The sequence below is a fragment of the Bombus pyrosoma genome, linkage group LG8 (genome assembly GCF_014825855.1).
Source record: "Bombus pyrosoma isolate SC7728 linkage group LG8, ASM1482585v1, whole genome shotgun sequence".
NCBI classification, from domain to species: Eukaryota; Metazoa; Arthropoda; class Insecta; order Hymenoptera; family Apidae; genus Bombus; species Bombus pyrosoma.
Window position 1 is genome coordinate 10,196,966 of NC_057777.1, and position 24,397 is coordinate 10,221,362.

Sequence of the window (24,397 nt, forward strand, 5' to 3'; positions counted from 1 at the left end):
AGAAAAATGCAGTAGAGAAGCTCTTACAGAGGAAAAAGGCATGCAAACAGTGGTGCAAACAAAGAAAGGAAAGACACGAAGAAGAAGAAATGGAGAGAATCAAGAAGATAAAAACAGAATAAGAAGCGTGGGAATACATAAATAAATATAGAAGAAGAAGAGAGAGTATAGATGAAGAAGAAGAATTAAGGAAAGGACAAGTCGGGGGCATAGTGGTAGGAGAAAGGATGGTATGGCCATTGACATATGCAGACGATATTGTGCTAATGGCGGATAGAGAAGAGGAGCTAAAGGAAATGCTAAAGAGATTCGAAAAATTTTTAAACGAAACCGAATTGGAACTAAGCACGGAAAAGATCAAGATAGTAGTTTTCGAAAAAAGAAAGAATAAGTGGAGACAAAAAAAAATGGGAATAGAGAGAGCGAGAATTAGAAGAAGTGGACGAGATAAGATACCTATGGTATATACTATAGAAAAACGGCAGTGATGAGAAACACATACAAGAGAGGAAAAAGAGAGCAACAATAGCAACGAAGAAAACATGGAGCGTGGGAGAAAGAATTTTCAAACAGGACTACAAGAGGAGAATAAAGATGTTTGGAGCAGAGATATGGGGCTGGAACATGGAAGAAAGGTTGGATAAAATACAAAGAAGATATGTGAAATGGATCTTAGGTTTAGGTATGACAACGCCGAATTATATATTGATAGAAGAATGCAAGCTAACAGAAATCAAAGAAAAAGCATTAAGAAGAGCAGCAAAGTATGAAGGGAGAGCCATAGAGTCAAAAAAGGAACTAGTAAAGGAGTGTACAAAGGAAAGTGAGAGAAACTGGGGAAATGGCCAAGAAGAGAAAAGAGCAGAAAGAGAAAGAAGAGACTAGAAGAGGTGAGAAATGGAGGAACACAGATGGAAGCAAAAGAAGAGCAAGAAAAGATGACAGTAGACAAAATTATAGAAGAAAGGAGAAAGAGAGAAGCAGAAGAGAGGAGGAAAAGGATAAGGGAATCAAAATATAACAAACATTATAGAAAAATCGCCAAAGAGGAGTTACCAAAATACTTAGAAGGGAGGATGAAATGGAAAGACAGAAAAATATTAGCAAGATTCAGATGTGGAAACGAAACCAAAGCAAGGGAATACTGGAAAGAAGAGGGAGAAAAAAGATGCAGGCTATGTAAAAGGAAAGAAAAAGACCTGAGACACGTAATAAAAGAGTGCGAAATAACGGAAGGATCAAAGGACACAGAAAAAATACTAAAGAAGACTGGAGAAGAACTAATAGAATTGAAAACAATAATGGCGAAGAGAAGGGCAATACAAGACGGGGAGGAACGACAATAAAGAAGCACAGCAAGGAGGCAAAAGCCCAAAAGTTGCCATAGTTTTAGAGACAGGATACATAATGGAGTGTAACATAATAGAGTGGATAAGACGGGAGGTAGATATATAAGAAAAGAGAGATAGACAAGGAAAAGAGTTTAGATAGATATAAGGGAGGAGGCAATAAGGTGATAACGCAATAAGACTGATAGAATGTAGAAAGCGTAATAGGTAAACGAGATGTAAAACCGAAAGGCACGAACTAAGTAATAATAATAATAATAACAATATAACTATGATTTTCTTATTGTTGAGGAAGTGGCATAAAAGTTGCTCAACATATATTTTGACCTTCCAGAAATATGAAAGGTATCTCCCATCGTACTCGCACAATTTTTTAATGTATGAATTATTTTATTATTTTAAATTAATTATTTTAAAAATAATGAATAAATAGATCACATACTTACTGCAAATAATAAATAAATTTAGTTGGTTAAATTAAATTTGTTTACAAATTAAAATTTACTTTGGGATATAAATTATTTCCAAATAATTTATTTGCGAAGTATTTGATCATTTAGAATAATAATAGAACACAAAGAAAATTATTAGAAGAAGAAAATTATCAATCAACGCGAAATTTTAGAAATATTATACGAAAAGGAATATACTTAGACTTACTTGTCAGAATTTTGGAGTGCAAATTCTGTGTATCATAGATAAACATCTTTATATTTTCCTAGTCAAATCAAATAATACTACCTAAGATAAAGTAACAAATAAAATAAAAATTTTATTTTAATAAAACTTTATTTTGATAATGTTCAATCCCACTTTGTTTGAATAATAGGATGTTTCGAAGAAACTACATGCAGTTAAAGTTTCGTTTGAATGAACGTCATTTTATACGCACTGGCGATTAGTGACTAACTTAATACGGTGATAATATCTTTCAGTTCGTTGGAAGCTAATCGAACCAACTCCGTCATTTTGCACTCTATCATGGAAACTTGGCTGTTTCCATCGAAAGATCAAAGTACCTGGAGGAACCGGCTATGTAATTTCTCTAACTCACAAAGAGATCCGGCTGAATGCCTGGCTGGAGTTCGAAATCAAGCGGATTGCATTTCATCCACTTGGAACACCGATTGTGATCCAACCTGGGGCATTTCCAGGCAAGATCGTCCGCGTGGCGCTGAAATTCGATGACACGACGAAGAACGCTGATCCATTCTGGTCAAGTTGAAGGATTTTAGAAATCAGTTATAAAACTGCACCGTCGGTAAAAGACAGTTGAGCTAGGTTCGGAACATAAGAATCAAGCCTCCTTCGTAAGGTACATATAAGAAGCGTTTTGAGGCGGAAAGAGAGGACTAGAGTTCGATCGAAGAATTTTCTTGCTTATCATGGGAATCATGGCTGCAGGTTGATTGAATTTCTTTGGAGAGTTACGAAGTATAAACGTAGTTAATTATCGAAGAATTTGTACATTATAATGATCGAAAATGGAATGAGAAAATTATCGAGTGTTGTTTGTTGTTGTTTTAGAGGCACTAGATATGTTGAAAATTGGATATTTAAAATGAAATATTTCCGAACTTGAGAATTTGATTGAATTATGATCAATTATAACTGCATTCTTTCCGATAAACCTAATGAAAAATTTGGTCGTATGTTCCGAAATATAAAAATGATCAAAAGATATATTCGAATTTATCTTTATATTTTCTATATCTATTCATATAAATACATTATGAATTTATATCGGAGATTTACTGAAAGGGCGATATTTTATATTTTTTTATATACGTGTTGTCCATAAGAAGTTGAATGGAATTACGAATTATTAATAGAATGAATTATTAAATCATATTATATAATTAATATATTTAGTATTATATATAATGATATAGAACAATTTCCTGCCTAAAAATTAATTTTTTCTCGGTAGATGATATCAATTCAGAAAATATTTTTTATTAATTTTTTTATAGAATTAATTCTTTACTGGTTGTATTACCTATTGTATTACAGAACATCTTGCATATCATTCGTCGTCAACACTAAAAATTCAATTACACTAACACACTTATCCATAGTCTACACAGAATTAATATCAAACGATTCAGAAAAATGTTTAAGATGACTCAAAATTATTCACAGTATTAATACATTATTACATTTATATCTCACCAATCTGGGTAAAATTACCACCAATTTAATTTTTATAACATAACACAATTATTTTCATACGTTTAAATAGAAGAAAATTCCAAGAAACGTGTACTATAGACGATAATTTCGGAATCACCTGCCACATTGTTCTTTCATTATTAGTTCGAAATTAACGCGACAACTATCGATGAAGATATCCTTTACTTCAATCAGCTTTTTACGGAAAAAATTTGCTAATTTTAGGATAGCAGAATTCTAAACTGATCTTTTTCCACAATTTTGAATTCTATGGAACACGTAGCGCTTTCAAACTTTTACTGAGTAGTATATATTTCCTACTTAGCCCCATACATTACACACAAAAATTTCTATCAATATTTATTAAAGTTTTTACCTTTGTGTTAGTAACCAAAGTGTAGTGGTTATTCAGTAGATGTATTAAGCAAGGTTAAAATTTTAATATTTCAAACTTTTGCATAAAGCTGACAATGTAAAAGTATTCAAACAATGGAGGTCCGGAATGATTTAGTGATATTTTCACCAGAACATAAAGCAGATATGAGAACAGCTTCAGAATATTTTAATACTGCAATGAGAGAAAAACATTTTGATTTATTCAATTTTTTACTAAAATCATAAAAATATTTTGATGTATTTTATTGATTCAAAATGATACTTGAAATGCATTATGATGAAAGAATCCGATGGAAGTCATCCCAAGCCATCAGAAGTAATCGAAAGATTTTCAAAGAGTAATATAAAAGTGGTACAAAATAAGGAAGACAATAAGCTCATGATTCGTTAACAATTCTTCAAGAGACAAAGTAATGAGTAGCGACAAAATAAATAATTCAATTGGACACATCGTCACATCTTGCCCGAAATATCAACGTGAATGAAAGTTATACCAAATGAACGAAAATCCTAAACAAATAACTCAGATTGCAAATTCATACTCAAGTGTATTAAAATTCTTGAAACGTGTTAAAATTCATTTAATCTAATTTAATATTTTATCTTTACTTTTATGTAAATTAACGTAGTTGCTAATAATTCCAATGGGCAGACATAACAGGAACATTTAAGTAAAAAAAATTATAGCAGTATAAAGTACAACATTATTTATATGTAACGTTGAGCGTGAAATAAGCAAACAAAACAATAAAAGTCGATAGTATCCAAGAAATTTCCCAAGTAGGAGGATATATCGCTGCTTGGCATTGGTAGTGACACAACTCCAAAAATTTCAGATTTGCTTTTATCAAATGTCTGATTTTATCATGTAAAATATTATACATATTTATAATGCCATCAGTTTTGCCTCAGAGTGAAAAATTATTACTTATGCCGCTATCAACTTGGGCTTAGTTTACAATAACACTAGCTCATTTTCAGTTGTTCTGTAACGCTACAACTGGACGGTTGTACTGCTTTCACGAATAATGCCATATCTTGCGTTATGTCAGCCTTATAATGTCGTTAAAACAACTTACGAAAATTTCTTTGTAAATTTTAAGAAGCCTCTCCTTTAAAGTTTATATTTTTTTAAGTTGTGCTACTATCGAAGCAAGGCAGTCGATATTAATTGTTAAGCAGCGATATTAAGTCTACACATACCATTTTTACCTCGACTTTGATAACCTTGGACGAACTGTCGACAGCAAATGGGATGTCCCAAGTTCCCGTTACAAGCACTAATTTTCTCGAAGGATCCGTGTGGAATTGGTTCTGATAACTGGTGATACGGAGACTACATTCTGCGTGATATTGCAGCGGACGCGTACCTCGAACACGGACCCCTTGTCTGAGACTTCACACTCGTCGAAGCTTATTCCTTAGGTCGGAACCTATTTGGTCGGCGGAAAGGGAGCGATTTTGCATAAGTGGGCAACGAGAAAGCAATATCTTTTCGAAATTTGTAATCTTTGAGGATATGAAGTCTTATGCAGAAGAAGTATGGTGCGTATATAATATGTGGAAGATCTTACAGCTTGTGTTATTCTTTTCTTTGGACATATAAGCAGGAAGAAAGAAAGAGAAATTTAAATTTAAAGATGAAAAATGCTTGAATCCTAATAGGCATGCGGTTGCAATTTTATAATTAAAGAATTTTTAATTATTTTAGAAATGTTCGTAATATTAAATTTTTTTCACTAGAAAGATTCGGTTTTTTAATCTTCTTTTATAATAAAGTAATTTTATATTTTTTGTATTATAATATAATTGTTGTTATGCAGTTCACTGTATCATTTACAGTTTAAGAAAAAAAATGAAACAAGTCGAATAATTGAAATTGAAAAATAAACGAATTTTTCTTTCTTACATAAATTTTCATGTTATAGCATTATTTGTTTAAAGATACACAGTATAAAAGAAAATTTACTTCCTACATTCCAAAGAATATGTTTTCAACATCCAAATTTAAAGGTTGATTTCGCTTCTTTGATATGAATAATCATCGATGAAAAGAATACATGTTATCGTGTACTACTTCTTAAACGAACTTCATCAAAATTAACATGTATGGATTCGATGCTTAAATTAAAATCGCTGTGGATTGAAATATCAAATATGATATTGGTATAAGCATGTATGTGTATACAATATTTACAAAGAAAAATGATTCAGTTATCTTACAAAAACAAAATAAAGTAGGTAGTGGACTATTAATAAATCTTTCTGGGAGTTCTATTTACACCTATCCTTTTCCTCTTTCTTTTCTGTATTATAATATTTTATTATATTTTTTTTCAAAAATATAAGTATAAAACATTAAATAATGATATTAAAAATTATAAATTGAGAATAATTTTAGTTTCATCAGAAGAATTGTAAATTAAAGAAAGTTTAAATAATAGTATTCGAAGGTACTAATAATTCTTTAACCATAAAAGCCATACAACATATATGAATTTCGTAGAACTTTCTCTCTTAATAAGTATTATCACTTTAAGTACAACAATATCTTTTAATTAAAGGAGTTTTGTCTCTTAATAAGCATAGTAACCGTAAATACGGCAAGCGTAGTTCCCTGTATATGGTTGAAGATTTATAAATTTCTTGTATTTTAGATGTAATTCTGGAACGCTTTGTAATATTTTTTAATTAAAGAATTTCTTCTCTTGATAAGCATTATGACTTTAAGCGCGCAAGCGTAGGTTTCTGTTTTTAGTTAGAAAAAATTTCTCTAACGAATAGGTTCGACGCATGATGTCGGTTAACGAAAATCCAATTCATTAATTCTGGCTGGATGCAAACATAATTTAGAAATAATTTAGAACTAATCTATTTACTGCTGCGTCCTAAATCCTCGCTCGACTACCTGGGCATTCGCAACTCTTAAAGTAGCAAGAAAGGAACTGTATGATGAACTGCATGATCACTAAGAAAATTTTGTATACAAAGGTCACGATAATACAACATAAGTCTATTATCGTATGCGAGTTACTAAGTAGGTAGTTTGATGTTTACTACGGCATACTTAAACCAATTCCACTACAGTTGAGGCTTAGTTTACGCTACCAGGCACATGTCCACAAACAATCCGCATCTATCTTCCGCGGAAAATCCGCAGAACAGGCAACAAAATTTAAATCCAAAAAACAGTCCGCGGGAAAAAATCTAGTCCACACTGTCACATTGACAGGCATTTGTCCTCAGACATGTGACCGCAGTCAGTTGCACATCCCAGTATTATCCCTCTTTTTATATCCTCTAGAGAATTTATAGGATTTAACAAAATCCTATCTTTTAAATAACGGATACATATTAAAATATCTCGATAACTAATCATTTTTTTACCATTTTACCCAAAAATTACCTTAAAAACAATAGAAAAGCGTTGTTTGAAATGTATACAATGTTGTCACGTCGAAGACACGGGGAGTGATGAAATTAAGAAATCACTGGTCGTTTCCTCGCGTCGTTCGAATGTTTTCACTTAAGTTTAAACGTTTCACGAGCAAGGTAAGAAAATTTCAGATTTTAGATATACTGGCAGAGTTTATTATGTGAATCCAACAGAGTGACAGTTAAGAATGTTAAAATAGAATGTCTCGAAAGCTGATTTTGGTAAGGTTTATATACTATGGGTTTGGCTCTTATGGAGAGGGTGTCACCAGGGCCACAGTCAGAGGTGGCCATGTTGTTACTGTTTTCTGACACTGGAAGACTCTCTACGTTGTAGTTTCGATATCCTGCGGGATGTTCGTTAGACCCCCTTGGTTTTTCTATTGCTAATTTATGGCTCTGTGACATTGTCATGGTGAAGCTTTGAGCACCTTCATACATCAGCATTTTCTAGAAAAAGTTCTCTTTGAACCGTTCATCTTTCTCCTTTAACATTTTTTTGTAACTACACTGCCAACGGGATTATAACCTGAAAGAAATTTATAGGAAACCCTGTATATTGTCAGTACAACGTTGAGAATTTTAAATATTAACAATAATATGAATCTCCTAAACGCTCCATAACAGGAGGTAAAATGCAAGATCGTGGACAAGTATGTATTTCGTTTTCCATTGGACTGGGAAATGTGAGACGTCTTCGGACAAATGTTGGAAAAATGTGCAAACGGTCAGCACACAACTCTTTTCGCTACAAAGATTCTTTTGCTTTAATTTTGTTTTATATTAACTACTTAGATATCTTAGAAATATACATTAAACTAACAAATAGATCTCCCGTGACTATATGTCTCAGCGATACATCTAGTCTTACAGTAGCAGGAATTGTTGCACAAAAGTATCGTTTCTTCTCATTTACTGGAGCAACATTTTGTAATAAAATTTTGAAATCACTTTCCGACATGTTTACAAAATTCTTAAATCCAGAATCGTCTTCTAAGCTTATTTCTATTTTCTAAGATACCACTCTAAGAAAATCGTTTCCAACACCAATAACTTTCGACTAAAATTCTACCTTTCCACAGTCGTTTAATACTTTCCTATTTCTTTTTCTAGGAATTAAAAGATATATGTGTATGTCCCGTGAACTGTGATAGCAACCTTACTCAGAGACATAGCTGGAGACATTAATTAGATGTGGAAACTAGACGTGTGCGGGTATTCCAGATTACGGACTCGAGCGAGATTGGAAAAAGTCGGACATTCTCGGACTGACTCGAAATCACATTTCCCGAGACAGACCCATGGTAGACACGCGACATTGTTTGCATACACTCTACGTACATTGTTTAATAACGGACGACGTACAATGTATGTTGACTACCTCCAATGTCTGTCAGCGTAGGCTTAAACGAATATTACAAAATGTGAAGGAAACTTTTTGGGCATTATTCAAATAATATCTTTGGAAAATTATTATCTGAATACATAGTCATTTATTTTTATTTTGCGTCGTCTTGAAATAAGCGTGAATTTGTGTGATGCGCAATTACTTTTAAAGTGTAAGGAGGAACCTCGAATTCTCCATTGATTCTAAAAGATTAGAACTTCCACTAGTTATGAACGAAACTAAAATGAAATATGCTAAAAATGTCTATAGATAATTAAAAACTCAGAAATAGGAGAAAAATTATGTCGACGTCATAAACTTGGTTTAAAACTATTTTTTGCTAACGTCCTAATATTTGCACCTTTGGATGTATTAACTAATGTTCTGCATTATATGAGATATATTCAAAAAGGAACTAGGGAAATGCAAAACGTAAATAAAGTTTGAATTTGATGCAAGATTTAACACAAACCTAGTTCGAAACATAAAATGAACTCATCGAGCAGCGCTATTAGAATCATCCCTTTGAAGACGATAGGCGTAAAGTTATAAGAGAAATTGAATTCCTAAGATAAAAGCATCCTTGACTCGGAATCAAATTATAGTTAAAGTTAGTACAATTACTGGTTAAATATGTACATTTTTAATGATAATTTATGTGTTATATAAATACTACATAAATTAATGAATTTAACTTAAAGACACAAAAATCAATGTGTAAATAATATTGTGTAATTAAGTTTGATCTTTTCGATCCTTTAATTATAGTACCTTTAATGATATTGTACATAAAAATATATTTTCTTTATTGATCACTTTTATGAAGTTATTCATTTTACAAATAATGTAAGTACGAAAACTTGTGTAATAATTCTTTTTCAAATTGAATATAACAAACAAATATATTAGAAAAGCTTAATTTAAAGTATGAGAGATCATGTAATATTATATTTGTTTATCGTCATGAGAAGTGATAATATTTATTTCATAGCAAAACGTCTTGTTCAAAATATGTTTAAAAATATTCGAAAATATAAAAAGAAAAAAAAATATGTTTGCGTAATCTTATTATTTTTAACTACAGATGTAGGATGGAATCTTCTATGAGGAATCAAAAATAACAGATTGCGTAAAAATGAAATAACATTTAATAAAATAAAATACGATATGCAATTAAACAGAATACACGAATAACCGTCGCGTGATCTCTGATTTCTTTTTCTTACTAACTACGTTAATGCTCAACAATAAAACAGATTTTTATTGATCCGTATTCGTTCTTCGTTTTTGCATCTCCTATTGTTCTAACATCGATCCAAAATAAAATTATACGTCTGCATGCACACATATACATCTTCATACACATTCGTATATTGTATCATTCTCTCATACATTACGTTAATATTTTATGGAGACCTTTTTTGTCTTTAAAATAATACTCAACCCTACTTTGTTTTGCCTTTAAAATAGCATTTGACAATAACAATCAAAGATAAATATCTTCAAGCCAAATATCATTATTAGACTGCGCATTTTTAAGCAAATTTATATCTTAATGGATGCAACCAAAAAAGTAAAATTTAAATAGAGATTTGTCATAACTATTAAAAAATATAACGAATATTTATTTTTTCTTCTGAATATTTGATACATTTTGCTATATTATATGTATTCTATTCATTTTTTCGTTTTTAAATTTTGTATAAATGCTTGTTCCGTCTGAAGGAACGTGTTCTTCTTAGTTTCAATAACCGAGTGCGTCATAAACGTGGAAGGATAATTTAGCAAATTATAACAGTCCGATCGATCGAGCGTCACCCAAAAGAAGTATTACCACGCTTATTTAATTAACATCGACGCCTTGTGCTCCTTTAGGTATCGCTTATACGCCTCCCGCTAAGGGTTTCCGCGCTTCGAGCTTGTCATGTAGGAGACACAAGGCATTACGAAATTAACACATCACTGATGATCTCCTCGCGCCGTAGTTCGGACGTTTCGTAAATAAGGTAAAAAATTCGGACTGTAGTTATGACAGTAAAATTTATTGTACAAATCCATCAAAGTAACGGGTTAGAGTGTTATAACAGAATGTTAACGATTCAGAATCTTGCAACAGAGTGTGTCGGGTGCTGATTTTGGGAACGTTCATATGCTAGGGTTTGGGTCCTCTGGAGGCGTTGTCGCCGGGCGCCAGTTAGAAGTGGCTATCCTGTTACTGTGTTCTGGACCTGGGACACTAGCTGATTATCGTCTCGATGACTGTGACCCTGCAGGACGTTTGGGACACAGGGCCATCCCAGTATCATTTTATGACCCTGTGACAAACGCATGGAATTGCAGTGAGCATCGCCTTGCAAGCTAACATGCTGATTGGCCATTTTCTTACGTTTGATGGAAACCAATCAATGTGCGTATTTCGGTATTTTCGTTTCGAGCCTTATTGAACGCTCGGTCGAGTACAACATGACGCCGGACACATTCTCGTTCGAGTCGCTCAATCGTGAAAATCAATCATAGGATCAGTTTCTTGTAATCATTTGAAACGATTAGTTCAGTCTCGCCCGTGCTTTTGAATCGTTAACATCTTCTTTGCCAAACGTGCAGTAAAGTAAATTTCAATCTCTTAGTATTGGGAAAGAGCTGTTATATCTGTATTTCCTGACTCATCAAGAAGAATCGTTCCTTCAAAAGGATCAACTGAGAATCTTGTACGGGATCTTCGACTGTAAACGGTATGTAATGAACGATCGGTGGACAGTCTCGTGCAGGGCTTTCAATTGCAAGCAGCATCGGCACGCGTTCGTTCAGGAATAAATTAACCATTCGTAACGTTCGGTCGTATATGGCGGCGGAGCAGTTGGATCGTATCGCACGATCATCCGCAGTAAGCATTCGTAAATCTTGTATCCGTAGTCAGAGACAATTCGAAACCTTTTCATCGTTCGGAGAAGTACAAATCTTTATATCGTTGATTGTTCATCGCGCATCCAATCATTGCTTCCTCTCGTGAATCAGTTATGCAAGGTTAATTCGGCGGGTAACAAGTTACAATGCAGCGTCATCGATATCAGACATACACGCACACGTACACGCACGAAGGAACGCATAAAATCTACAGTCTAATCATTATCAAAATCGTTATTCACACCAAGAAATACACCAAACTACGTCCATCTCAAATCTATTCTGTACTAATTCAAAATCACGAGTCTAATCGATCATCCTGATAAGCAATCTCTTCTGATACTGGCAAGAAACTTACAGACGTGATTTAGAAGCGAACAAGGATAAAAACGTTAAACGATTGTAGCAAATGGGGAAACAGCGAGAAAAAGATAACAAAGGTTCCTCGAAGAAGAGAAGGAATATCGGGAAGAGTAAACTAAAGAATAGCACAGCCTAGAGAAGGCAGACATGTGGGCGGAGCAAAAAGCCGATTAAACAAAAACGGCTAAATTGGAAGGCCACGCCGGTAGGAATAATTGGAGTAGTCGATGTCCAAGCAATTTCTCTTTTCTAGGGCTCACCGATAAAATCCTGTCGTTTGTGGCCCCCGTTCATAGAGACTGCTATTCCTGCTCGTATAGAAGAATGGATTGGCCTATTGGAAAAGAATTATAGCCAGAGGATTTCATGTGAGGCCATTCGATACCGGAGGGGATCGCGATCCGTGGACTTCGTCCACGGAAAAGGGTTGCTCGCTTGGACGGTCACGTTTCCAGGCTATTGGAAACGTCTTCTGGAATTTCTATCCGGCTTCAGGTTCGGTTTCTCGCGTTCCATTATGATTTACGGACGCGCACAGAGATGTCTCTCTTTCTTCCTCTCTCTCTCTTTCTCCCCCTCTCTCTTCGTTTCTCTCTCTTTGCCCAGCAAAAGCAATTTCCTTTTAAAGTGTACTTGGAATGACGTTGGACCGTTTCAAGGAATCGTTATGTCCAAGTATAGGAACTGTTCAAGAGATTCCTCGGATTTTCTGTTTCGAGGATGTCAGTCGTTGGTGAAAGGTTTAGTTTTGAAAATGGAGTGAGTTATTTAACCGAGTGGAAAATATGTACTAATTTTAGTGAAAGTTACAGGAAAATAATGTTGTTGATATAGTTATGACTTAAAGCCTAACATAATCGCTTGTTATTAAAATATTGTTATCTCATCTTTCGAATTATAAATATTTATCATGAGAAATACCTTTATTTTAAGCAGTAGTAATTGTTTCAATACGTTACGCTATCTCTCCAAGTTATCTATTTTGTCGAAACGCATCTCCAATAGCACTGCGGAAGAAATGAAAATTAAAATATGTATTTACGAAAAATAAATGAGATTTATTTATTTAGATAAATCACAGTGCAATACGCACTGTCGAAATAAAAATCTAGAAATTAAAAAATTTATATTTAAAGGTTAGTCAATTTGTAATATTCAGAATTTAAAACAAACGCCACATACTTTTGGAAGAAAAGCTCGCAATTTCGTATTTCCCTACGAAAAGCTAGTCAATTAGTATCATTGGAGAACTAAAATACCTTTCTTCTGAAACCTCATTCAGTCGCCTTCTCGTTAAAAAGAAAAGAGTCAGATATTAGATTTTCCTCGTGAAACCCTCGCCACCGAAGCTTGAACCTCATCGAATCCTCCTCCACTCCGCGTATTCAATGTTTCAGCCTCTGGTAGCAATCTCGAATCTGAAGATAATACGGACCAAATTACCAGCGTTTTTTCCAGAGAATATTGTCTGTGGGCCCAGGAATCGTGTCTGTTCTGTACGTTTCGTAATCAGGATACAGATTGATCAATCCCAGTCTGGCATCTGCGAGCAAGTGCAATTTAATTTCAAGCTTGGGATGTAATACGATCCGGTGCAATGTCGGTCGTGAAAAGTGTCACGGATGGAAAGAATTCTCGGTATGAAAACTTCAATTGCGAAGATTTCCCACGAGCTGCGGACCGTGGATGACATTTTTCATGGTTAAACGTTTCTCTCATTTAAAAACGCGTCTGGATTTTCGACGTGAAAGGAATTCAGCGAAGGAATGCCAACGATTAATTTCAGGTGAAGACGTGGCCTGGATGGAGCGTCATACGACGAAAAAGACGAACTTCATGGAAGAAGAATGTTTAGAGCGCGATGGATCCGGAAATGAGAGATTCTAAAGTCCTTTCGGATGATTATTAAGTTTGAAATTGGGAAAATAGAGAGTGGCGATGATATTTCATTGCATTAGTGAAATGGAGGAAGCATTTGCGAGTTAAATGCATTTTAGATTTTACCAATCAAATACATATTACATATATTAGTGGATGATAATTATTGGAATTTGATTTGATGGGCAATTAAGTAGACTGGTTATTGGAGTGATTAAGTATTTTCAGCTATTTGAAATATGCTGCTATTGGAATTGGATTTGAAATTAGATTCGAATAGATATTTGGAGGATAATTGCGCTATGGATCTAGAAATGAAACATTCTAAAATTGCTTGCGATGATTATTAAATTTCGGATTGAGGTATGTTAAAAAAGAGATTATAAATGTGGCATTTCGTTATAACAGTGAAGCAAAGGAAATATTTATGTATTAAATGAATTCTTGGTTGATGACACAATTTAGTGAGAAATATCTAAATTAGCGAATAATAATTATTAATAATAATAATATTTAATAATAATTATTATTAAAATTTGATTTAATGGATATTTTTTAATCATGAAATCAAGTAACTTAGGAATGTTTAGAGTAATTATTTAACCTTGGATAGAATAATTATTAAAAATGTTGTTAGGCAAGCGTAATTATTGATTACTTGAAATATGTTATTACTATATTTTTATAGCAATGTATTGTGCTATGATCTTATTGAAGCGTTTGGACGTAGATTGCAAATGGACTTTTATCGTAATGATGAAATAGTTCTTATGGGTTAGGTTAAATTTTGGTAGGTGACATGAAAAGTACATTAATGAACAGAAAATATTGAATTTCGAGTTGATGGGTAATTTTTTATCAAAATATAATAAATCATAATATTCATCGTTCTGAATTAAACAACTTTGTCCTGGAGTAGCTTTTTTGTCGATGAAAGTAACTAATTACATTTTCTCAAGAGAGCCACCGTAAATTGAAATATTCTGCTCCGTAAAATTTAATTTTTGCAAAATATTGCATTGTATTTGCGCACATTATTCTGACGATGTAACTGTTTAAGTCCCTCCCTATGTTGAATATTTTTTAGTCCATGACATTATGTGATGACCACCGATAATCAACTTCTTAAACAATGTAGAATAAATAAAATATCTTGTATTACAGTATCTATTTGTTGTACTGTCTTTTTCTACATGCTAAGTCTTGGTAACTAATATTAACATATTCGCATTCGAAATATAAAATGAAAACTTCATCTGGTAGAAATATTTTGCACGTAATTTTACAGCTGCGCAAGAAAATTCATCGAAATAATACACTTCGAACGAATCCACATTCTGGCGATAACAAATTACGGAAAACCTCTGTCGCGGGCAAGTGACTCAATATCGGACTAGATTTCACGAGAAAAATCGCGACTGCAAGTGTCTCCGCTATAAATCAGCGGTTTTATTACCCACCCTAGTAGACCGGAAGTGATAGTAATTTTTACGCGACTGTTACTCGCACGCCGCACTGCGCCGGTCAATATATGGCAAGAGACAATAGCCGTGCAACTGCTTCCGTGCAAACTCATGTCCCTTCTCGAACGTGTAACTTTAAAGAGATCCTCCGCCACTGAAATTCCAAGCAACTACGACGGAAGTTCCTACGAAGATTGTCACGTTCCCGGTGTTTCCGGGGCAAGTAAATAAGAGAGAAGGTCTCGGGACTCACATTTACAAGCAGACTCTTGTCTCTCGTTGCCTTTGTTAAAATTGAAACGTGACGACTTCCTGGCGTCGTTAAGCAATGTCTAGAATCGATTAATTTCGTACGATATTTTAAAGCGTATCAAGATTGCATAATAGCTGGGATCGAGCTGACTCTTGATAACGAATTCTATGAAATAAGATATTGAAATGAAATGGATCATGTTTCTCTCTTTTTATAGGAGAATAATTTTAAACACATTAACAAGTAAAGCTTTATATGTAAAGATGTATCGTTTGTATTTTTCCAATGATTTAACAGTAGAATCACAACTAAGGTATAAACCTTCTGCCATTTGTATCTATTGGAGTTTATGTTATTGTAAGAAGAAAATAAAATTACAGGATAGATATATAAGGATTATATGAGGAATGCAAAGAGAAAAACAAGTCGTAAAATCAAACCAGCTATAAAAAATTATGATTGCTCTAGTAGCTTTATTGTTAATTTTATATCAGTATCAGCAGAAAATATTATGTATATAAATATTTTATGTCTGTCACATACGCGTTGTGCCTGTATGTCTTTTTCTGTATGATTATTTGTGATAAAAATGTAATAAAATTTGAAAATTTAAATGTGAAATTACAAATCCATTGAAAATTACGATACAGTTTCTCACGATTACTAACAACAAATATTTTAAACTTCTCGTTATGGCAAACCAACGAATCTTAAAAATGTTCTTCGTAATGTTTCACTGTATCGGTTTCATTAATCTTAAATTCAACAAATTATATCTCAAGAACGTAACTTTATAATCCAACGTATGAATATTTTTTTCCCAAAAAGAACGTATATTTTAAAATAATAGCTTTAGGAATAAGTGGGGGATACGTGTAATTTCAGTTAGTGACTTCACAAACAAAACAGATCAAATATAAAATAAAAAATTTAATGAAGAAAGCATTTTTCGATAATAATGCAAAATAGGGAAAATATCGCCGATTTCAACCACCTTGAAATATGTTGTCAAGGTCAACATTCCGAATATTTTTTCCCTATACATATAACATAAGCTGCTCAACTTTAATTTTCCAAATATGAAACAATTTATGTTTAATATTATACGTATTACATAACATTTAATTTTCCAAATATTTATTCTATAACTAATTTTTACAAACACAGTACAATTTTGTCCACTTTGGTTACAATTTTGTCCAATTGAAGATTAGAATAAAGTACAATATTCCATATGTTAATCGATTCATCGAAAACTTATAACTGATTGATTTTTCTTTTTTATTTGTACAGTATTAAAAGTATAGTATTATTGTCACACACATTAATGAATTAAGTTTAAGTTAGACTATGTAAAAATATGGTCGCCTATTCCAGGATGACACAGTACACATAATCGTAACTTACATTTAATTTTAATTCTATTCTACGTAACTACCCATTTCTCCTTTAATAAAAACATTTATGCCTCCATCGAATGACTTTAATTATATGTGCTAAATTTTTTATCGATAGTGGCTAATTGACAAAAGCGTAATAAGCTAAGTTCTTATTAATTCACAAGAATATTTTGTATCCTCTTTCATCTCGTAGCACGACGAAAATTATATTCGTGATAAAGTTCAAAGGCTGGTATTTATATGGAACAATGTGCGTCTGTGAAGATAACTTTGCGTTGATGGAAAAGCGACAACATGAACGAACGTGAAACTCCGTTTATAACATTACAGACGAGTAGTTACATCGTAAACGGATTGCAGTTGAACAACCACTCCTTAAAGTTCCCTTCATACTGACTCCACGAAATATATTTATTGCTAGCTGGAAATATTCCAGAAAATTTCGCTGAAATACCAATATATTATAATTTTGTGAAATTCTGAAACGTAAATTCTGTGAAGTCATGTGAAATTGTGTATGGATGTTGCTCCAGAGAATTATAAGCAAACTATTCTTCCGTTAAAATATGAAATGCCTGTGTATATACATGATTTTATAGGGGGATTGAAAGAGGGATTATTACAAACGATGCTTTTCGTAAATTCCTATCAAATTCTGCATTCTGACATAATTGTGGAGTTTTAGTTTCGATTTAATTTCGCTCTAAATTTATTTTGATCAGAATCCATGTTTGTAAGTTATACAATAGTATTATTATAAATATTATTTATTTTCAGAAACAATGAAATTAGTATATCAGCCGATGCAATTCGATATATTAAATGTTTACCATAGTATGTATATAAATTTCTTTAATATATAATTACATATACTATAAAATATTATATTATAATTATTAACTATCTTATAACATTAATAGAAATATTACGGAAATAATACACGTATAAATGAAATGAATATTATACATGAATATAATATATGTGTCGGAGATGAAAGAACACCGAAGCCTTCCCTTTGGAATTTTGGGAAAATCCCTTAACACTTTAATCTAGATTCCACCATAGCCGTAACCGACATATAAATAAATAACTATAATAACAGATGATATAACATAATAAATAAAATAATATTAGGTGGACACGAATGTAATTAATTTTGCAAATTTAATTTAGGATGCCCTTCTTTTCATTTAATTTACATTATCAATCATTACATTACATTATCACATCAATAAAAATAATACACACTATTAATACATTATATCAAAGAACTAGATTCCACTTTATAACAATATTTATTCCTAATTATAATAATAATTACTTAGATCATGCAGCAGCTAATATAAATTGCAATCAATATGATAATGTAGTCATACAATTAACATCATTTCGATATTATACGTCGTCATTTACATAGCATTGATAATAGAACATTCGAAAATTAGAATAGCGGATAATAGTTCCATTGTAGTCAAAATACTTATGATTAACGCGTACGTTTGTAGACAAACGTAATTTTGGACAGGAATGTTTCCACTATTAAAATTAATTAAATTTAAAGTATCAATATTAAATATGTAAAAATGTAACAGTATTAAATTAATGATAAGTGTATTTATGTTATATGAATGTTTATTCACGATAAATATATAAAATATACAGAAAATATATTAGTAACGTATCTATAGTTACTATGTACAGTTATTATTTATACTACATACTATTTATATATATATATATATTATTGTTATCACATATATATACACAATTAATATTATGTATTGTATATATAAAACATTATTTACATATTATATTATATAATATATACAATTATAAATAATATATATAAATAAATATATATATATATAAGTTCCAGAAATTGAATATTATCTACGATATAATATTAACAATATCTGCTTTTTCGAATATGTTAGTCGAAAAATATGCGGAAACTTTCCACAAATTTGCTTGTTTAGATATAAGTTACTAACTTAATAAACTTAATCGCACTGAACTACTTTAGTATGAAATGCAAAGTATTAAACGTAACGTTTAATTAACAATTAACAAAAGATAGATAATATTGCTTATCGTTAAATAAATATGTCAGTTACTTAAGTCCGAGGTATAGAATATGTTCTTGTATATATTCTTCAAAACAAGTATACAAAACATATAAATTATACAAAAAATTCAGAATAAGAAACATATTTTTTATAAGCGTCCAATTGCACAACAAATTCTTATCTATATAGATTTCATTTCTAGACACAGTCTATGAAAATTTCAGTTGTTTAAATATAATTACAAAGCAAATACCATAAATAGCATAAAACTAATTCACATATCATATATAGTTACATATTAATCACATAATTAATTTAATCTTGACATTATAAACTTCATTGCGAAGTTAAAAATCTAGTAAAATTCGTTGTCAGCACCCACGATTAATTTTTCAATTAATATCCTACTCCTTTGCCATGAGATTCAAAGCAAAGTATGCTGTTGAAGCAGCACGCGCAGTCTGTCTCGAAATCCCAGAGTACGCTTAAAAACGCGTGTATACGTAAGGGAACATAAAAGCGTGCTTAAAAACTGCGGATAAAGTCGCATTTGCAAAAGCTGCGCCAGACGTTTTAACAGAAACCTCTGCCTTCTGTCTTCGACGCGTTTTTCCTTCGCTTTTTTTTACGATTCTTCACGCTGCTGTGTTGTCGGACCTTTTTTCGAGGTTGTCACGAAAATATATGCTCGCAAATAAAAGGAAAACACAGGGTGGAAAGAATGAAAAATAATGTTTTGTTTGATTAAAAAAGTCGCGAATAAAAATTTATTGCTTTATATTTACTCCCTTTTATAAATTGTAAGCTAGTGGAAATAATACATTTCCATAATAATTATTAAAAATGTTATGTATAATTAATTAAAAATGTCCAAGCACTATGAGTTTCATAAATTAGAATTTGAATATATTTTAGATACCATGGATATATTTTATTATTTAAAATGTGATATTAGTCACTGGTCGTATACTTTGGTTCATTGTTTTTTGTAAAGGAAATTTTTCTAATCGCATATTGATTGAAGGGAGTTCTACTTAGTTTCAATAATATTGTTGCAAATTTAAACTCTTTGAATTTTTTCTTTTTTTCATGCACTTTACAATTTGTCCAGGAAGGATATGTCGTAAATTGTTTTAGCAGTGTTTTGAATATTTATTCCGTAGATGCTTCCTCATTAGAATATATCTCTAATGCACACACTCTTTAGGCTGAGGGATAGAGGTCGTTTGGATGTATCCTGCATAAATAAAATAATAAAATTTCTTCTAGGAAGCTTTTCTGAATATAGATTATTTGCTACATCGATGGGATAGTTTTCAAGCCTTATCTTGTACCTGTTGCATAGATATTTTATTTCCTCTTCTACTGATTTGATTATAAGATCGTTTCGTATTTGCTCGTTCCACATGTACCAAAGAACGTTGATAATAGTTCACAGAATGACAGACTGTAGTGCTTCCATCTTTGCTATATGGATTTTAATAGCTGTCCCCCTAAAGCAATTTTGTAGGCCCAAATTGGCTTGATTATCGGTTTATAAATGAGGAGCTTATTGCTCATGCTTAGCACGCAATTCCTGCTATTAAGCCAGTATATTTCACTTTTATTCGTCTTTTGATACGAATTTGTTCTATTTTAGCCCTAATGTGATGTTCCCATGTCATTCTTTCGTTCATATGTAAACCTAAGTATTTGACTGTTTTAGTTTGAGGTATACTAACATTGTTGAGAGTAACAGGAGGAAGAGTTCCTTTTTTAAATGTAAATATAATGTGATTACACTTCTCAGAGTTTACTTTTATTTTCCATTCATTTAACTATTGTTTAATTTTTAGAAGATGTTGTTGCAACATGTTTTTGGGTCTTCGTGCGTGGCCATAATTGTAGTATCATCCGCAAATGTAAATATTGAGGTCCCACTAGTGGTAGGAATATCTGCAGTGTATAGCGTGGAAAGCACTTTTTCTTTTTTTATACGTGAGAAAACCGTCATGGACACATTGCCGCTTTGAGAAGCGGCGGAGTGGTGTCGGACTTTACCGACTAAAACCCCACGGTGGCCCGCCGATGCCTCGGGTATCCTAGGGTAATTGTAAGTCTGAGCAGATCCTAGATCCTCCTCGGCGTGTCAGTCCGTATGACCACCTAGGGCGGCGTAGGGTCGCTCTTCGGCGTGGAACCCTACAAGGGTGGGATGTTCTCACCTTTTCCCGCTTTGTTCGCTCCTTTACGAGCATTACTCCTTCGAAATAGGAGCGGGCTGCGATGAACTCTTGTTGCCCCCTCAGCATCGCTTTCACGACTGATGAGAGGTCTAAACTCTCGCCAATCGCTAGTCGCAGAATACGACGGGGGGCCTCCCACGCCGGACATAACTCCAACGCGTGCTGAGCCGTGTCCTTGCACTCTCCCGATTTTCTACAGGTATTCCCCGAATACTCCATGTCCTGCGAGCACCTGCGTCACCCGGAAGGATAGCGGAAGCCCTCCGCGGTCCCTCCAAGCCTCCCAATTTGGGAGGACCGATATAATGGCCCGGTGGTCACGGACCTAATCTTCGGCGAGTAGGTCGGAGCGTCACCGCTCTCACCGCTCTCACACCCGAACGTCACGAGTCGCCTGCCCGGCGGGGGGAAGGGAATCCCCGCCTGAACCCGGACTCCTCCGGTTTTTGTACACCCGTCGGAGCGCCAAGGTCTGGAGCTTGAACTGAGGAGACACCGCCAGAACAGTCGCCGACGCATACGATATCGTCCGGTATCCCCTTGCGATCTTGATGGCGGTTGTCCTATGAAGTCTCCTCAGCAAGAGCAAACTGCGACGACTCGTCATCAGATCCACACCAGAGCCCCGTACAGGACCTGAGAACGGATGACTCCCTCATATAGTCCGCGCACTTCTGTCCCACCGTCATTCAGCAATAGGCCACGTAAGGCGTTGGCTGCCGTCGGCACATTGGAAACCAGGAGCCTGAAGTGCGGCCCGAATGTCCATTCATTGTCGATGGATAGGCCCAGATATTTCATTTGAAGCCCTACCTCGACATCCTCCCCGCTTATATCCAAACACAAGCCGGGCGGAGAAGTCTCCCTACACCGCCAGTCGTAAAACCATATGGCCTCCGACTTGGCTGGGGACACCCTCAGACCCAATCTGCGTATAGCCCGCACCGCTCAAGCGGTGGCAAGCTGGCCGTGGCGCAGCGTCTCGTGCCACCAGCGTCCCCCGGTCAGGACCAACATGTCGTAGCGTGTAGATTACTGGCCCCAGGACATTGTTTTGCAATACACCTGTTTCAATGTTATAGATATCTGAAATCGAGTCTTGTATTTTAATAAAAAACGTTCTATTTCCAAGGTACGATTTCAAAAGTTGGTGATAAGGTGGAAGAAAGTTTTATGCTATTTTGTATAGGGAGGCCTTCGTGCCATACTTTATCAAAGGCTTTCTCTGTGTCCAAAAAAGCAGAGGTGCAATACTTCTTTTATTCTAATGCTGAATAAATTTTATTAGTTAACCTATGTACTTACTGAATTGTCGTATATTTATTTCCGAATTCAAACTGGTGAAATGGAATTAAATTCCTTTTGTTTATTACTTTCCTCATTCTAATTAGAATTATCTTTTCTAGTAATTTAGATATTAGCGGAAGAAGCATATCGGTCGATATGATGATGGTAAGTGACGACCTTTTTTTTGGTTTTGATAATAGTATGACGAGCTATCTTCCAACTTACAGGGAAATATTTAATTCTTAGAACCGCGTTAAAGATTATAACGAGCATTTTTATCGCTTTTGGTGGGAATTCTTTGAGAATCTTTTCACTAATCATATCAAATCCAGGAGATTTTTTATCTCGAGTTTCTTGGATAAGTTGCTTTATCGTAGTTGGTGCAATATTTTGAACGAGGTGCTTAACGAATTTCCGTGTGGAATAAAAATTGTGGAACTGTCTGTATTTGGTTAAAATGTATCCTGATAATGATTAGCGGAAACATTTGCTTTTTCCAGTGTACTCTTAGCTGAATTAGAATCATGTTTCGTAATAACAGGTAGAACAATGGTTGACCTTTTCAACGTTTTGATAGCTTTCCAGAGTAAAATAGTTCATGTCTTTATTGGATGATAGTTTCGTTGTGTATTCGTGAAATTCTATATTGCAGTGGTTTTAGCGTTTAATCTGCTTTCGTTGAGCTGTGTTTTATGTTTTCGCCAATTACTTTTTAATTACATTACTTTTTAATTACATTTAAACTTAATTTTCTGCAGTATATAAGCCGCAAAGGATAGATAATTTTTATCGTTCTTCACTTGTTTGGTTCACTTGTTTGGCTATCCAACTTGCATCTTGTATTATATCAGCGAAGTTCATTACTGCCGATTCAATTTGTTCAGGTATATTTAATCGCATATTACTATTTATTTTAGCTTCTAGCTTCTAGGTATTTTTTAAATTGAACCCAATTAGTACTATTGTTGTACAGATGATTTGTTACGTTCGTGTACATTGCTTTGGATGAAAAGTCAATAAGAACCGCAGAGTGATCTGAAATAAGATCTAGGCAGTACTGTGCTACAAAATGATGTTTGTGTAAACCTTTAATAATAGCAAAGTCTAGTAAATCCGGAGTTTTTTATTACGCCGATAGCCAGTATGTTGGCTCACCAGTTAATATTATATCCAAAGAAAGTTATCGTATAGCTTGTTCTAAAATTTTACCTCGCGGTGTGTTAGTTTTTGATTCCCATAATTTATGTTTGGCACTATAATCCCCACCAGCAATAATTTTATTTTCTAATGATTTTTTTAATGTTTTGTTTAATAATTATCGCTGAACACCACGTCCCCTATCAGATGGATGTTTAGTATCATATACATTATAAAATGGAATTTTGATAAAGATTTTTACCGTGAAATGAGTTTCTCAGACGAGTAGTACGTCGTCTTTATTTGTATTTATAAAGACTTTCAGCTTTTGCAATCTTTGTAGTAACCTGTTAGCATTCCAAATTGCTATTTTTAAAATATCCATTTAATTGTACTTATTATTGCTTTTTAGCGTACACGGAAGGAGTTCTAGCATTTTGTTGATTTGTTGTGATTGTTGAGCTCGTAATTGAGTTTCAGCTAATCATTGAGACGCTACTAGTAGTTCTTTTAAGTCAGGTGTTGGATATGGATTTCGGTAGTAACAGCTGGTAGTTCCTTTACTTGAAATCGAGTTGCTTGAACGTAAGTTTTGTTATTGATTGTTATATTGTCGTATCTCCTTTTGGCAGTATCGTTGTTGTCATCTGGGGTTACCTTACGATTAAATTATTCGAATTTT

The 24,397-nt window shown here is 33.5% G+C and overlaps 2 protein-coding genes across 2 annotated transcripts; both read left to right on the forward strand.

The window, feature by feature from the left end:
• Nucleotides 1–227: 227 nt before the first annotated feature.
• Nucleotides 228–894, forward strand: LOC122570259. The gene is made up of 3 exons (XM_043732356.1): nt 228–365; nt 475–801; nt 886–894. Exons 1-3 carry the CDS (start codon nt 228–230, stop codon nt 892–894), a joined length of 474 nt encoding a protein of 157 aa, XP_043588291.1.
• Nucleotides 895–911: 17 nt separating this feature from the next.
• LOC122570137 (vicilin-like seed storage protein At2g18540) lies at nt 912–1,346 on the forward strand. The gene has a single exon (XM_043732064.1). The coding sequence runs from the start codon at nt 912–914 to the stop codon at nt 1,344–1,346; it is 435 nt and encodes a 144-aa protein (XP_043587999.1).
• The last annotated feature ends 23,051 nt before the right edge of the window (nt 1,347–24,397 follow it).

Bases quoted from the DNA above. Each gene is read 5' to 3' on its own strand.
- LOC122570137 (XM_043732064.1), top strand. From the start codon at position 912: ATGGAAGCAAAAGAAGAGCAAGAAAAGATGACAGTAGACAAAATTATA.
- LOC122570259 (XM_043732356.1), top strand. From the start codon at position 228: ATGGTATGGCCATTGACATATGCAGACGATATTGTGCTAATGGCGGAT. The intron at 366-474 runs GTAGTTTTCGAA...TATATACTATAG, and splicing joins GCACGGAAAAGATCAAGATA to AAAAACGGCAGTGATGAGAA.